At 42.1% G+C, this 17848-nt stretch overlaps 1 protein-coding gene across 1 annotated transcript; it reads left to right on the forward strand.

Moving 5' to 3' along the window:
- The first annotated feature begins 14086 nt into the window (after nt 1-14086).
- LOC147456950 (uncharacterized) lies at nt 14087-15027 on the forward strand. Its single transcript, XM_086513484.1, has one exon. The coding sequence runs from the start codon at nt 14147-14149 to the stop codon at nt 14825-14827; it is 681 nt and encodes a 226-aa protein (XP_086369610.1). The 5' UTR covers nt 14087-14146; the 3' UTR covers nt 14828-15027.
- The last annotated feature ends 2821 nt before the right edge of the window (nt 15028-17848 follow it).

Here is a 17848-nt window from a genome sequence, read left to right on the forward strand (position 1 = left end):
AGTCGTGATGTAATTTTTGCAGAAACTACTGCCCAACCTATGGTTTCTTTTGATGTACCTCATATGCAGACACATGATATATTTGAAGGTTTGCTTCCTTCTTTTGTGGAGAATCAAGAATTGCAACAGGTTGATAATCTTGATCAGCATGTGACACCTCATGATGTAGAGAAAATTGTGCGTGAAGAGCAAGAAGTTCTCAGGGAAGAAAGAACCTTGTCTAAATGGGTTCAAAAAACTTTGCAAGATAGCAAGTTGGATGCACCGTTGCCACGAAAAACACGTGTTGGTACTACTTTTGGCAGAGAGCAAGTAGATTTGGCTTGCTTTAGCACTCTTTGTGATGCAGATGAGCCTGATTCATTTGAACAAGCTTTAGAGTGTGTTCAGTGGAAAGATGCTATGCAGCAAGAAATTGATTCTATTCATAAGAATCATACATGGGATCTAGTGGACTTGCCTACAGGTAAAAATCCTATTGGTACAAAGTGGGTTTTAAGGTAAAAAGGAAACAAGATGGTACTGTTGACAGGTACAAAGCAAGGCTTGTGGCAAAAGGCTATGCGCAACAGAAAGGCATAGATTATGATGAAACCTTTGCTCCTACTTCTCGTGCGTCCACAGTTAGATCACTAGTTGCAATTGCTGCTCATCATGGTTGGAAAGTGCATCAGTTGGATATCAAAACTTCTTTTTTGAATGGTGATTTGCAGGAAGAAGTTTATGTAAGTCAACCAAGTGGTTTTGTTGTAAAAGGTCAAGAGCAAAAGGTATGTAGATTGCGTAAAGCTTTGTATGGTCTCAAACAGGCTCCAAGAGCATGGTATGAGAAGATACATACTTATTTGATTGGCCAGGGATTTCAGAATAGTCCAACAGAAAGTACTTTGTATGTCAAAAAGAGAGATGGAGTTCTCATTATGCTAACACTTTATGTGGATGATATGCTTCTTACAGGCAATACTGCAGATGAAATTGAAGCGTTTAAAGATGCTTTGAGAAAAACCTTTGAGATGTCTGATCTTGGTTTGCTACATTATTACTTGGGTATTCAGTTTGTGCAGTCAGAGGATGGCATATACATGTTGCAGGCAAAATATTTGCATAAAATTTTGGACAAGTTTGGTATGAAAAATTGTAAACCAATCTCTATACCCGTAGAAACTGGATCAAAGTTGAGCATGCACGATGCTGGAGAACCTTTTGATGTACATACTTATGCAGCAGCGGTTGGTTGCTTGATATATTTGGTAGGCAACACACGTCCAGACATTCAATTTGGGGTTTCACAAGCAAGCAGATTTATGCACAGCCCAGGTATGCATCATTGACAGGCTGTGAAGCGCATACTTCGTTACCTTTCAGGTACCCCTAATCTTTTGATGTTATTTCCAAGGGGGGATATGTATGGAAAGCACAGTTCTATGCAGCTTCTTGGTTAAAGCAATTCAGATTGGGCTGGTGATTTTGACACACGACATTCCACAAGTGGGAATTGTTTTTTCTTGGGAAATGCATGTATATCTTGGCTAAGCAAGAAGCAACCCACAGTGGCTACATCAACTTGTTAAGCTGAGTACAGGGCAGCTTTCACGGCAACAGTTGATTGTGTATAGATCGATGCTTTTTTTACCTTGAAATCTGAAGTTCTCTTTTGTAGCTTCGGAAAGGATGCCTCGCTTATTCTTCTTGTGGAGGGGCTCGTATTCTCTGGACAGTTTGATATGCTTATGATACACATCGTTTTGACTCCTCGTCTAAGTTCTATGTGAAGATGATAATGACATTGAGATGACTTGGTGAATGAGAAAGCTCAAAACAGAGGAGAGCACAAGAGTGAAGCAAATGGAAGAGAGATCAAAGGAGGAGATTGCGCGCAGGCGGAAAGCAAGAGAGACGCGAAAATGAGAAGAAGAATAACATTCAATGAACCTCCTTGAGCGCCAAATCTTAGTTTTGAAAAATCCAAAAGATTGAGACAATCGGCGTTCAATTCGAAGCTGTCGTATGTTATCATTGTCTGAACACTTTTTGAGAGTTTTAATAAACGTACCCCCCAAATCTGATATCCGAGTTTTTTTTGAAAGTGAATATCAAAAATGAAATTAGGGACTTTTTATTATCTCTCTCTAAGATGACCTTGCATTTCTTACAAGGCCCATTTTTGAGTCCAAACTTTTCCTAATGCCTCAGTCTCTAGCCCTCTACATTGAGAGAGTGGCCTCACTTGGTGAAACCTTTGTGATGTAACCCCAAGGTTGAGGGTTCGAGGCTCATGAGTTGCGTTCTCTTTTGTGTGTTCTCTTCCTTTATTGGGGTGGGTGGTTCACACGGTTGCCTCTCGAGGTTGTAATGTACATCAATATACAATTGTCAATACATGATATGTGTAAACAAGGATCTAGATGAGAAGAAAGAGTTTGAAAAGCTACTAAACAATGCACGCACATGCAAAAATTGGGAAACTTATTATAGATTACAATGACTAGTATTGTGGGTGCAAGAGAAGCTCTTGATCATGCCATTGGTGTTGCTATTGAGTTTGCATATGAAGAAGAAGAAGAGAAGTGTGACTTGGATGATGTGCAAGAAGACAACAATAAATAAAATGAGGTACAGATGTGGAGACACAGCCTATGCAGATGGTGGTATGGATGATGATGATGTTGAAGAGGCTAATGAGGGTTTGAATGTCCAAGATATTGATGCCTAGTGGCTACATAAAAGAAGATTAGTCAAGTTTATGGTAGCATCGACCCCAACAAATCTAGAAGCTTGTTGAACAAGTCTTAAATATGTTAGCTAAGGGAGAGGCAGGGAGGTACCATATCGTCTCATTGGTATAGCTATCTTAGTTTTCTAGTGGAGTAAATCAACTCTTTGAAATACCAAGAACAACACCCTCATGTGAAAGATTCTTTAATTGGCTTGTTAGGGCATGTGTCTTATGGCACAAGCACTTAATACCCCCCCCCCCCCCTCTTGGGGTAGGTCGCCCCCTCCCTTATGCATACGGTACCAGCTTGAAATAATGGGGGGCTACCCCTATTGTATACGCTTATGTTTGACCTCTCAAAACCCCACTCTTGTACACTCACATGATATCATATGAAAATCCATAGTGAATCCCCTGGGGCGCTACACCAACGCTAGTGAAGCCTGCGATTCACCGACATCTCATCCACGATGCACTTCCTCAGTAACAACCGTAGGATAATTCATTTTCCATTTTCCAAGAAAAACTTTGTAAACAAAACATTTTTATATTCCACCTCTCTCTAGGTGGTGGTCCCAAAGGCCCACCTAGGAGAATATCATTTTCTTATTTCTCCCAAAACAAATCACCGGTCAACCGTCCGAGACCCGTCAGCTACCTGCCTTGTCTCTCTAGCTTAGGGCCCTAAATTTAACTAGCTTATACTAAACTAAATAGCCTACACCTATAAAAGAGTATTGAGAGGTCACTATCAAGGTGTCAGCACTTGAAAGAGAAGTCATGCACACACGCTGACTCCAAGGGTCACTAGACACAGGAGTAGGATCTCTGCACACATGAAATTTCCCTAGAGAACGCACTATACTCTCTCTCTCTCTCTCTCTCTCTCTCTCTCTCTCTCTCTCTCTCACACACACACACACACACACACACACACACCACGGTCTCCATCTCGTCGAGACAAAGGAAATTGTAAATACCATCTTGAATCAAGTTTTCCCTCACATTCCAAAGGGTTTTCATCTCCTCCGTATACATCTCCATATCTCTCTCTCTCTCTCTCTCTCTCTCTCTCTCTCTCTCTCTCTCTCTCTCTCTCTCTCTACGGTGTGTTGTGTTAGTGTTATTGAATTTTTGTTGTCTATGTCCTAGCTGCTCAAAGATGGTGCCCCCTGTTCACTCCCCATGATGATTTTTGCATGCACAGGCCTGGCGTAGAGGCCGTTGGGGTCCGTTTTGCGCTTGCTCTTAGAATGTTACTAATTTGATAAGACAAATTTATAATTATGCATTGTGATTCATATTGACCTGGGAAGGCAAGCATAAGAATTCCCTTAAACCATCCAAGCAATGTGATTGTATCACAAGAAACAATCATATGTTTTTGTAGAGTAGTGAAAGAGTTGTTTGATAATTTATCACTATTTGATAGTTTCATAAAATTATTATTATTTGATATTAGGAGTTAGTTGTTGGATATAAAGAGCTGGTTGATCATGTTTGAAGAATCATTTAAAGAGAAGAATTGTTGAAAAAATATATTTTGTCCCTTGCGGTTAGCAAGATGCTTTACGGTTAACGAGATGCCTTACAGGTAGTAGCGAGATGCCTCGTGGTTGGTGAGATGATACTGCGATTAGCAAAGATTAAGCTGAGGTTATTGACTCTCTTTTTTTCCCTCATGATTAGCAAAATGGATTGTGGTTAGCGAGATGCCTCGCAATTAGCGAGATGTCCTTGCGGTTGGCAAATGAAAAAGTTTTGCAATTTGTGGATAGCAAAAAAAAATTCCTTTGCAAAGGCTTTGTTGATTAGGTAGAGAAAGTCCATGGGTAGTGGCAAACTAATAAGAAATCTTGTGGATAAAATATAGGATTGTCTTCATTAGGCTTTGTATGAGTTTTTCTGGTGATGTTTGAAAGCTGTATGAAAGAACTTTTGTTTGGAATTAATAAATGAGCATTGTTTGTATATGTAAAACAATGTGGTAGGAATTAGAAAATAAGAAGACCGGGTGAGTGCGGTGTGAAAAGTGAGAGATCAATATCGAAACGAATCTATGTGTACAAAGGGGTGGGCCCGATTAGTCGGGTACTTTTCACAAGACTATTAGCTAGTTAATCATATGTCTTGTATCACATTTATGATTTATGAATGGCGGCCATGCCTCTTAAACATTGGGGTAAAAGGCATTGTTTATAGATCCTAATTATGCCAATGAGCTTTTATCTTTATGATATATGAATCAGCTTCCATTAAAAACCTCATATTTATTGACTTGGCTTATGGTGTATGACCCTTACAACCACGATCGCAATGGATAGAGGTCTTCTTCTCTTTCGTTGCTTATATCCCTACTTTGTGCAATCGGAGTAGGTGTAATCAATGGAACTTGAGAATAAAGGAAGGGCAACTATCAAGTCATCCCAATCTTCCGGATTGGGTACCTCACATAGTTTTTCTATCTGATGTCAACCCTCTTAACCGATTGTAGAGTATGGAGGTGACCCTGCATGCAGCAAAGATAGAGCTAGACACCCTCAAAATGAAAAGCGGTGTTAAGCAAGGAGGAGGAGAAGCAGCCGAAGGAGGAAGTGGCAATGCAAAAGCACAGTGTCTGGACTCTAGAAGTTAAAAAGTATTTTTCAATGAATATATTTCTTTCTCAATCTACGTGCAAACTCTTTAAGTATTCTCAATTCCCTTGCTCCACCTGGTGGGAAAAAGTCCCTACACTGTTTCCATGACATTACTCAAATTATGAGTTGTTTGCCCAGGTGCAGCCATATGTGAACCAAAATCCACCTCCCCGTCTTCTTTCTTCTTTGGATTCCTTTGTTGGAGAGAAACTTTATAATGTGGGATCAAGTCCTCTATACGTACCAAATGTTACATGCGTGTGGATTGAAAACGGTGCAAGTGTTTGTACTAGTGTGGTGGAAGCGTCTCTATAAGTCATTTTCACACTGTGTATTGTGTAGCTATGTAGAGAAGAGACATAAGTACTGAGAGATAGAGATGATGTGTGGATTACTATTATTTATATTCTATGACATCTGGTGATGAAGAATAGCAATATCACTTCTCTTTCCTTTAGTCTCTTGAACCTTACCTATCGGCAATGAAGTATATTTTTCTCGTGTTCTATTTATTACAAATTTTGAGGGTAACATGGCCCATGGAGTCCTTCCAACCATTCGATTTTCATGGAGATACGTAGAGTAGGCCTGAGCAAGAGATGGGAGGATTGCTTTGGTTTTGGGAGCAATCGTAGGGTGGCCTTGAGTAGCACTAGCCCACATGCATTATCACGACCATGTGGTAGCCTCTTGTTTGGACCCTATGGTTATCACGCAATGAAGCCACATGATTGGTATCATAATTCATGTTTCTTGGGTTCCCATGGCAGAGGATCTAGTCCTTACTTTTGGAACTCATTGTAGTTTATAGTACTCTCTAAGGGCATTTAGCTGCAAAACATGAGGGGTATGTAGAGCACGTGTCAGGATATTGTAGATTTTATACTTGGAAAGTGGCACACCTCAATGGAGCTAGTATCTCCCCGCTAGATGGTGATTCACATGAATGCAGGTCCTCATTTTAGCTAGGTCTTTCTTAAACACAAGTTCTTACATGTTCTTCAAGGTTTAGAGGGTGGGACGCCTCCACAAAGTGACTATTGTTGATGCACAAAAGGTGATCAAGTGCCGCTTTCAATGGATCAAAGTTGTGGGCATCAATGGGAGGCCTTGTGTCACAGGCCCCAACCCATGAGACTGTGAGACAAGACACTGGCGGCACTAGGCTTGGGAAAGTTGTCCTTTGTCACAAGTGTAGTGGGACTTGGGGGAGTGGTTTTGGTGAGATCCCTTTACTCTAGCCGATCACTGAAGGACTCTTTTCTTCTAGTAAACAACTTACATGGGTTGCCACATACTAATAGCATGGAGAGAGACTCATCTTGCTGCAACAACTCACCAGTAGGAGGAAGGTTTCATGTCCCAGCTCTTGGTAGAATTTTGGAAGCTTTTATGGGACAACAGAAAATCAAGGTGGGTCACCATGTTTGAGTGGCTACTTGCACATTAAGCTACTATAAATAAGATTTGGTTGTTGCACATTGGCCTCAACTAAATATGTGCCTCCTATGACAACCTACTTGATACTTAGCCTCACTGTCTATGAGAGTAGCCCATGGCAAAACATCTTTGGCTTTGGATTCTTTGATTGATACATGCACTCTCTATAGAAAGTCAATACACTTGAGATGTTGTAGCTTGGCCCATTCTCATGGATCCAACACTTCGATTTTAGATGGCTCTAGTTAGCAGGATGATTGTGATACAGGAAGGCGATCTACACTCCAACCAATCATAGAGTTAGTCCCTCGGGAGTGGAGCAAAGATAGAGAGTGGTACCGAGAGATTATCTGCAACCTAGTCTTGTGGTTCATCTAGTGAACTCACTGCTTTTGCATCTTTGAGGCTTGACCTATCTCACTGACGGAGATTGTTCGTGACATTTGACTAGAGTTGATCCATACACTTAGGGGCCACGGACACTCAAGGTAGAACCTTCACCAAGGGGCCAAGGGCCCACAACTTTGAGAGCACAGGTTGGGAGGCTCGTGTCCTATTGACTTGAGTCCCCTTTGGCTACTAATGGAGGGCTCGTCTAGAAAACAGTCTGTCATCACATATGGATTGACGTGCACGAGAGCCTTCTTGGCACCGCACGTGGAAAGTTGAAGTTGAGTGTGAATGCATCTTTAGGATCATGTTGAGAGAAGCGGGCTATTCAAGCCTTGAGTGCATGTCTAAGAGTCCCTATGGAATCCTCTCAGGCCACTTTGGGCGAACTTGAAAAATCACCAAAAATGCCTTGGATCGCCTCGGGCCGGCGGGCTGGGTGGGCCGACAAATTACCAATAGCCATCGATCGCAAAGAATGAGGAACACCTAGAGTGAGCATTCATGAATGTGCATGGTTGCCGCTCTCAAAGAGGATTTTGAGATCTCCACATGGAGTATCTAAACATCAAAATCGGACCAACCGGTCTGTGTGTAGCGCCAAGCCGACGCTTGTAGAACCATCGACGGCAAGCGGATAGACTTGTGGAGAACCGCGTGCGAGCCGAGTGCCCTGAATCACTTGGGTCTAGAGTCGCGGTGCAAGGAAAACTCCCCATATGCCTCCACGTTGATAAATGGAGGGGGACAATCACGTTGTCGGGCTCTCTCAAACCCAATAACGCACCCGTAGTAACCTAGATTGTGAGTTGAGGAGATGTTTTTGGGTCATGACTATGCCCCATCATCCATCATTCCCACCGGGTCCATCATGGAGCATGCACCACGGTTTTTAGATATTGGACATCCACCATCCCCCATTGTCACCCCGGAGCCTCGAATCAACCGAGACCTAACCTAACACCCCCCCCCCCCCTCTTTAAGAAACTCTCTTCCTTGTTGTTGGGGCTAGGAGTTCCCCGGATAATGCCTTAGAGGGTGTAGAACATTGTGTGTCTACTTATTGCAAAAATATGAGCTGCTTTTGAGCGGTCTTACCATGAATGGTAGTGTAAATCTCATAGCAGTCATACTGGTTGATTGGGATAAGGTTGTGAGTACCAAGTCTACTTGACACTTTTTGATGGGGCTCATACGGTAGAATTTACAAAAGTTGGCATAGATCACCTGCTGCATTAATCCACGCCAAGGGACTTGTCTATTCTAGATTCATACCTAAGTTGTCTTAACAATGAATCACTCGTCTTCGAGTGTGAGAGCCAAGTCGTGCTATTCCCACTTGCTTCTTGTAAGTTGATTTGGATTTCTTTGTCCTAGTTCCTTCCTAAATGGTGACGCAGGTTCACTTTGCATGAAGTTTGGTTGATTGCATGGCTGCGGGAGTAGTGTGCACCAAATAGATTTTCCCGCTTCACATTCCATGGAGAGTAGGTACTTTGCTGAATTGGATCCTTGGGCTTGATTGACGCGGTTGTTCGCTATTTCCTGAAGATTTGGCCCTTGGTTATTCTTTCTTGAAGCACTTACTGTAGTGCTCTTGTAGACCTTGAAGTCTTGTTGAGCTTTACCTGTAGTTGAAGTAAGTTATGTTACGAAAGTTACCATCTAGGCTTATTGAGCACCGACCCGTCCCTTTAGAGCAAATAAATAGAAGCCTTCTCGATTTCTTCTTTTCCATACAAGACAAGGTTTTCTTGAGATTGCCTAGGTGTAGGTGTAAACAATCCTGGTTATTCCTTGAAGCTTTGATGTACTTCTGGGACTTGGTTGAACTTGAATGTTTGTATTTAAGTCTTGCAAACTTGTGGGCAAGACTTGAAGTAGGTAACTTGAATAAATGTAGATGGATGGTCTGCCTCGCTTCTCGCTGCTTGCTTTAAGTTTTTCTTAGATTGAGCCTCAGTGCTCACATCTGGATTTTTTGATCTTGAAGACCTTTGACTTGTTCTTCATGAACTTGTCTTTGATCAACATCAAAGGAAAACTTGAGAATCACTCCTCTCGGTTATTCATGGTTGTACCTATAATGGCTCCTATCTGAGCCTGGATGTAGGTATCTTTGCTGGATGGATCTATGTCACCACTGAGTTGACATAGCCTTGATTGCCTTTATTCTTGTGAAGATGAGCCCACTCTGCTTGGGCTGATATTGGCTTTGATTCATGAGCAGTGCTATCCTTCGGGACCGTCACTTTGGGAGGCATCACTCAATCTCCAACCTTCTTGTGAGGGGGGCTTCCTCATGTGGCCATAGCGTTGAGCCATCTTTATGGGGAGCTATCCTTGAATATTTATTATGAAAGAAATGCATGTCCCTCCCACTTGCAGACCTCCAGCTTCGGTATTTTTCACGCTCCCTTCCTCTAAAGTACCCAACTTAGCTTTGTTGCAACTTGCACGGCTTGCCCGCTTACACGCCTCCGGATTCGTCTAGTGCTTGATCCACCACCATCTGGTCATCCGGATTCAATTGGATGCACGTTCCACCCGCTCGTACGTATCCAACTTTGATGTCTTTGTAGGGTCGACCCAAGTTGTTTTTGGTCCTTGGCTTTGCTTCTTCTGGTCCACGATCCACCCGAGTCGTTTCAGGTCCTTCGCTTTGCTGATATAAGGTAGCCTAATGGTCTGCAAGCACATTGGCCTTCTAAAGATCTTGTTTGCTGCTTTGAGGGGCTCTGGATGTAGCCTGGTATGAACCGCAGGCACTTGGTCCTGCTTTTGAAGTTCTGGGGATTTGGTTGCTACTCTTGTGTCTCAATTGAGTTGGAGGATATTGCACTGCTTGGCTCACCCGCTTAGCGTTGGGGCTAGGATACAGACTCCTTGCCGTCACTTGTTGATTGAATTATCTTCAAGAGGTACTCACGACCTCATGCTTATCTAGCACGGCTCTTTACCTTTCTGGATTTTTCTTGTCGATATATGGAGGAGGGCCAACTCTTTGACACCTACCTCGTTGATGTTGTTGTTGGTGCTAGATGAGGGGGCTATCTAGCTTGACCTTGTTGAGTCCCTCTGGACTACAGGTTGGGTGACATCTCGTTTTCCCCTGACGATGAAGAAGCCGTGTCTCTCACTCATGTGCCATGTACTGCTTCGGAGAAGGCCTTGGTCATCTTGAGATATACATTGGCTGGTGAGCGGCCTTCGGCGGTTGGCTCTCTTGGGAGAGACTCCAATGTAGTTTTGCTTGTATGTGAGAGCATTGCGAGGTTTTCTTGCAACTTTGTAGTAAGCGCCCTTCTTCACCATGGTTCATGGCATGCCTAGATGGCAATACCATCCACTAGTGTTGTTGTTTCCTCCTCCCATCTCCTGATTTAGCCATCATTGTCCATATCTTGTCTTTTCATTGCGAGAGTCTTCCCACCTGTTGATGTACATTGCTCTCTAGCAGGGGCAAATAGTAGATCATTGGACCTTTTTCTGATGTAATGGAAAGATGTTTTTCTTACAAAAGAAAAAAAGCTTTGAGTAGTTGCTATAAAGGAATCCCCCCGGCCCCTAGTTTGCATGATACATTATTCACAAAATATTTTATACGTGAATAATTGACATTATGTTGACCTATATTATTCAATCGTGTTATTCAATGATACATCAACTTTTTTAGAATCTTCATATATGTACTCACAATTGGTCGATACGCTATTGATCAATATACGTGTCAATCGATACGGTATTGATCAATATAAAAATTACTACAAAAGTAGAAGTTCTTGCCTTTTGAATGCAACTCACCTTCACACACATTGCCAGGCTAACCCCAAGTAGTGCAAGGTAGAGAACAAATAACAAAACAAAACATGCGTTGAAAGTATCAAAAGTAAAAATTAAATGTTTGGCTCTAAACTGACAGATAATAAATATAAAAAAGTGCTTAAGCTCTTACTATTTTTAGTACACATAAAATAGTGATAGGTTATGATGAAAATATCATCATGATCTATCTCTATTTTGTGTTGTACTTGTTTAGAATGATCTACATATACAAAAAATAGAAAAGAGTTTGTGCTCTTTCTTTTTTAAATATACACAAAATAGTGATAGATTATGATTTTCATCTTAATCTTTCTCTATTTTTGCATAGAGTGTTTAAACATACCAATTTGACCTACTAAGTGTCTTTATAACATAATGATTAAAGGTATTCTCTAGTAAATAAAGTTAATTTTGAGCTGGCAGATTTTGTTTTAAAAAAGTACATGTGCTCTTACTTTTACATAAACTTATAATTATTTGATTGTTTATACATAGATTTTTTGAAAAGAAAACGCTTTCTAATTAAAATAAAATTTATTGATTGATAAATTTATCGATAGAAAAGTTATCAATTAATATACACTAATATTATTCAAAAAAATCACGAATAATTTGAGTATTCCTGAATAATACCATATTAATCGTATAATTTGCATTATCTGATACGTTTATGCAATGCAACCAACTCCTTCTATTACCCAATAACTAGAGTCTATTGCAAATTGCCACCATTTTGGGACTCCATCTCTCTAGCTAGTCTTTCCTCTTCCTCCTCTCTTTAGCATTATTTGAGCACTATGCTTGCCCCCCCCCCCCCCCCCAAACTCCTTCTATTACCCAATAACTAGAGTCTATTGCAAATTGCCACCATTTTGGGACTCCATCTCTCTAGTCTTTCCTCTTCCTCCTCTCTTTAGCATTATTTGAGCACTATGCTTGCCCCCCCCCCCCCTCTCTCTCTCTCTCTCTCTCCAATGTCGTGTGTGAGACATCTCTCTCTTCCCCTCGCGAGATCAGTTCCCTTTCTCCACTCTCCCCTACCCTCGTTGCACTCATGTTTGCTAGTGTTGCATTGGAGGGTTGCATGATGGGGGGTTGCTGCATGGAAGACGATGTAGAGGAGATCTATTGTAGACTATTCAAGATCTATTTGTTGCCTGGTCCGGAGAGGAAAGAGTGTACTAACTACACCTTAAGTGTGAAACCTTTTCCTTTCTAGCAAAACCAAGCAAACAAGGTGAATCCACTAATTATCCTAATATGCAGCTCTCTGTGTGTGTGTGTGTGTGTGTGTGTGTGTGTGTGTGTGTGTGTTTTTGAGCATAATATTGTTTGCCAATTACTCCTAACTTGAGTCTCAAAAAAAAAGAGCCAAGGCTTTCCAAATGAAACCTACTGTTTGCAATGACTCTACATGTGGAGAAGTTGAAGGTCACTTTATTTGAAGATTTTCACGATAAAATCATTTACAGTTTCTAGGTCTTTTAACATTCAAGTGAATGTCAAGCAATGTTTTGACCTTCAAGTTTACTATTCTCGGGTAAATTTCAAGTGGATTATGCTAAATATATGTTTTCTTGGAACAAGTGTTACTAGAGCTAGGTTTTGCTCTGCTCTAGTACAAATAGTGAGATGGACTAAATCTTGGCAGATTTTGGCTCCTCAACCAAGGGTGGAGATTACAAGTATTGCATGTAATACATGTAAGCTTTTTTCCTAATATTTTCTGGAGGTAGAGTGAGTTAGCAAATGAGAATGAGTCAAGGAGTGGATCACAAGGTATGGAATGGTCACCTGGGTGACCATTCCCTCTAATCCCTGTGATCCCTTGGCGACCGACGGAGGCTGAGAGCCATGGGGAGCAGGGATTGCAAGGAATGGTCTCCAGGGAACCATTCCCTACCATCAAGGCTGGGGGGAGGGGGGCCAATAGGCATGCACCACATGGTGGTGATAGTGAGACTGAGCGCAGATTCTGGTTTCCAGCACTGAGCGTAGATTTGAGTTGCAGGCCATGTTGACAGCGAGCGCGATTTGTTGCACAATGATTCGATGCACCACTGAAAATTTTGTGTGTTGTTTGAGTTGTAGCACACTCGTTGAGATTATGGCTACTTACCTGCTACCACACAGTCATTGGACAAGATGAATAAACTTCTTCTTGCTGATGTGGCGTGCATCCAACCACTTCATAGCTGCATTCTGCACAAGAAGCGCCAACCAAAAGTATGTTTGAGGAGCAACTTTGCCTTTTGAAATTTCAAGATTTTATAATTTTTGAACCATATGTAGTATACTGGCTCTCCTTCAGTTTTATTAGGCGAAAATCTTTGCAGAATCCCTTTTTCTCCATAGCCTACCCTTGTGCATGCCTATAAAAAGATCCCATGGCAAGTCTTGTACTCACATGGATATGACAATGGTTCTATTGTTGCCGAGCAGTGTTCGGGAAAAATGTGTCTCAGCTTAATATCATTCCGTTTTCGATTTCAAAAATGCTGGTTGAAGGCAAGGGAAAAAGGATAAATTCTGCCCCAAAATAGAGAAAATTTGTGTAAAAATCCAAAAAATAAACCTAATTTTCTAAGATTTCCTCTTGGATAATTCAAGAAAGGGAATTTTGTATATTTGGAGAAATGATCCCGAACACTGTTGCCAAGCTAACCACCCTAGTTAGTTTCTCTACATGTTGCATGTCCTTTTCTTTGTTAATAAAAAGCCAATATATGCATTGTCCCATGTCATGGTGTCGACATGTCTCGTTAGCCCCTTGTGCGCATGCCTCACAGGGTGTTTGGCTTGGCTCGGACATCACACCACTTAGCTCGGATCTCGGCTCGCCTCCACTTTACGCCACTTGTCGTGCACATGCCCTTTTTCTCTTTAATCTTCCACAACATCTGCCAAGATTCGCTCAGAGTCGTGGCTACATACTAGTGTAGCTCACATTTCACTTAGCAAAATAATGGGCAAACTACAAGCAACAGTGGGTCAAGACCTTGACTTTAAATCAGGTAATTCCACTAATGTTCAACGGGGACGGGCACTTACACAAAAAAGCAAATGCTTTCTACACGGCCTTGGACACCTTTCTACGCGCCCGCATTGGGCACGCGTGCTTTTCAGAAAGCAGTACATGTTGGATGTGTGTATAAAGTTAGGGCCTCAGGCGGAAAAGGTAATCAAGTGCAATCTCTCTGCCAGAATGTCTGCCACTACTTCTTCGTCGAACGCTGCCTTCGCCTGCCTGCGCGACTCGCCCAAGGAGCCCGTACTCACCTGCTGCGGACACGTCTTTTGCTGCGCCTGCATCTATCGCTGGGTCCGTGCCAAGCAGCCTCATTCCACCTGCCCACTATGCAACGGCTGCATCTCTGCCATTTCCGACTTCACCCCTATTTACTCTTCCACCAGCTCGGCTGCCACCACCTCGGTCCTCGCCGACGATGACAACATGGAAGACGACAATGACGACGGCATCCCGATCCCGCCACGCCCCCCTGCTCATCGCCGCAACCGTGCCGTGACCCCCCGTCCCGTGGCCCAAAATGTCGACTTTACGCTCCCACCAGCTGCATCCGACCTGGGTTACTCACCTCCATATATTCATGTACAGCAGTTGGTGCAACCTGTTGTCTTGACCATTCCAGTTCCAGCTGCTATCCATGGCGCCTTTGTTCCTGCAATCTTTAACATGCACCACAGCAGCGGATTATATGGAACCAGGCCGCCAGGTCGACCTCGAGGCGACGTCTTCGCTGCCAGGCAGAACCCAGTTTCCCCTGGTTCGTCGTGGCTGCCAATATATGGCACATGAGATCATCAATGCTTCTTAAAGAAATGACCGTGCGCTGGTACTGGATGTTAACATCTTTGATTGACAATAGACGCCTGAGATTCCACAGGCCAACGTCGAATTTTGTTTTTTGTGAGGATATAAAGCTGATGTATGGATAATATGGATTGTTTCTCTTGTTGAACTTTTGCAATAAATTCAAATAAATTCTGAGCAAGTTGTAACCACTTTCGTCAATAAGCTTAATGTACCTTTAGATAAGTGGTTTTTTGAGAGAGAGAGAGAGAGAGAGAGAGAGAGAGAGAGAGAGAGAGAATTATAGTCTCAAAGACTACCCATGAGCCCAATAGCCTCCTTGCCATAACCATGTTGGACATATAGTGGAGTCAATGCCTAATTCCAAGAGACAACATTTAATTGGACGCAAAGCTCATCAAGAACTCTATGTGCTTTCATAAGGGCACCCTACTAGACATGCATATTGCCCAAGAGATGTTTCTCCAACAATCTCTAAGCAGAAATCTCACCTTACATCCTCTTACCCATGTGAAGGTCTTGATTAAGGGCACATGTCTTTAAGGTGCAAGCATAGTTGGTGCATATTGCATTTAGAAATGAGCATTCCCATTTGCATCTTGTGAAACTCGAGGGGTGCACTTACAAGGGACCGACCATCAATACCACATGCATATTGCAGTTACAAAGGGGCATTCCCAGTTGCATTAGGTGAAAACTGAGGGGTGCACTTACAAGGGACCATCAATATTATATACAATGGTAGTTTAAACACTATGAAAATCTCAAAATGTTTACCACGCTCTTTTACCACGTTTTATAGAGAGAGAGTTCAAAATGGGTTGGGCAAGGAAGAGAAAGAAGGGTGTGGGGGGAGGGGGAGGGGGACGGGGATTTTTTGTATTTCAAATATTATCACAAGCATACCCTTTGTTATTGCCGCGTCTATTATCGAACCCCGATTAGATGCTTAAACATTCAAATTTTGGTGTTTTCCTCTGTTTTTCTTGTGAAAAAAAAAAAGAACATTATATAAACTTTCAAAAAAATAAAAAGTGATATTAAAACATGAAACACTATTAGCTATGTGGATAAACATGAAACTACGAATAGTCTGCTCCATCCTAAAGTTATGCATGCGCATCTATGTAAAGCAAGCACTGTCATAGATGAGAAGCCAAACATGGACACCATCTTCTGTCGGCATGGGGATGATAGAGTGAAATGTGCCCACATTTTACCAGATGGTAGCACCTATGTCAGTTTCTTAAAGCACTATCTTGCAACAATGTGCAAATGGCCGATACTTTTGTAAGAGTCTTTCTCATTCTCTTGGTTACCACGGATATTTCTGCTATTATCCCCCCTTTATTAACTCTTCTACTACCACATACACATTTCACCCAAGAGACTGCATCCATGCACTCTTCACATATTCTGAAAGATTTTATGTAATGGTGCCATAGAGACTCTTTTCATGAAATGGTGTTTAACAAGAAGCACAATAAAGAAGTTCTTCTTCCAAGCACTCTCGCACTCACTCTAAGAGGAGTTGTCTATAACCGCTAACATTGCCGCGGAAAAACAAAGGAAAAAGGAGAGAGAAAAATCTATAGGAGCAACAATAGCCGCGGCTATGAACGGGGTAGTGGTTTCTCAGCAATAAGCGCGGTAATAGTCATGGCAATATACCCGCTACTATTACCGCGACCTTTGCCACTGCTATTACCACGCTTATTGCCGCTACACGCCAATTCAAAAATAAAGGTGCTTATTTGGGCCACCCAAATTTGGGTGGCCCAAATGAGCACCTTTATTTTTTACCCGCATAATCAAACAATGAAACATCAATTGTTTTTTTGGAAGAGTATTAAAAAAAACCAAAGAACTGAAATTGAATTTACTTTACCTTGACAATTAAAAATGTAGAAGATCAACTATTTTAAAAAGTTACAATAAAGAGTAAATAGTTATATATACATTGTGGCACATTGGGACTTTACGAAAGTTTTGACAAAATATTTTTCTATCTAATCCTTCTCTATCTCGTCGTCATCTAGAGGCACATATGTTGGATCACTTTGACTCTACATAGGCGCAAACCAAATTATCCACAGCTCAAAACAATTGATACAAAATTACTTGTTTAAACTTACCGCCGCGTCGAATTGACGAGAGATATGGTTGTTTTCGAACAACCATCGCCAAGTATCAAATTTTGTATGTCGCTCCCAATACTTGACCATCTCTCTGGTTGGTCGAGAGAGTGACATTTTCCTAAGTTAGCAATAACAATACCAAATCAACTACAATCTTTATAATCACCGATCAACGTTATAATTCAAATAATCTTACATATTTATCCTTCCAAGTTCCCTTGTCTCTTGAGCCATAGTGCATGGGAGTTTGTCTTGCGCGGGCCTCGCGTTGTTGTCTTTATGATGAGCCCGTCCTCGCAGCTTGATCGCTCTTCTCTTGAATTGCCCACTCCCACTCCGCATCTGCCATGTTGCCATCACAGTAACTCCTATCTGGGTCTCTGACCTGGTTGACTGTTGCGTGCCGCACACTCGACTAATTCTTTTGTAAAAATGTCTTTATGTAGCCCTCCAACCATTGTTGTGAAAAACGTTGATCGGGGACGTTTGGGAATCTAGCTAATAGAGCATCCTCAAAATACTGTGCATGATCAGACAGTTGGTCTCTAAACTTTATAAAATAATTCTTATATGTTGAATGTATAAGAATTTGTAGATGGCGTCGAAATGCCCTGTCCTGTGCTGTATCGAAATCCACCTCCCCGCTATATTTAACCCTGTAGTAGTAGCGCCCGTGCGTGTCTGGCATGGGTACATCAATATCCTCTCCTCTGCGTCAGAGGCGGCACACTCTAAAATTGGGGACTCCGTTCCCCCGCCACTACCAAAACATGCAAAACCACAAGATCCGTCGCCGCTTCGTATCTCACGTGGAATGGAGTGGCGTAGGTCCCTGTGATGCCATGGGAGTAGTACCCTGCGATGCAAG

Source organism: Adiantum capillus-veneris, chromosome 5, assembly GCF_014529385.1.
Source record: "Adiantum capillus-veneris isolate H3 chromosome 5, ASM1452938v2, whole genome shotgun sequence".
Taxonomy (NCBI): Eukaryota; Viridiplantae; Streptophyta; class Polypodiopsida; order Polypodiales; family Pteridaceae; genus Adiantum; species Adiantum capillus-veneris.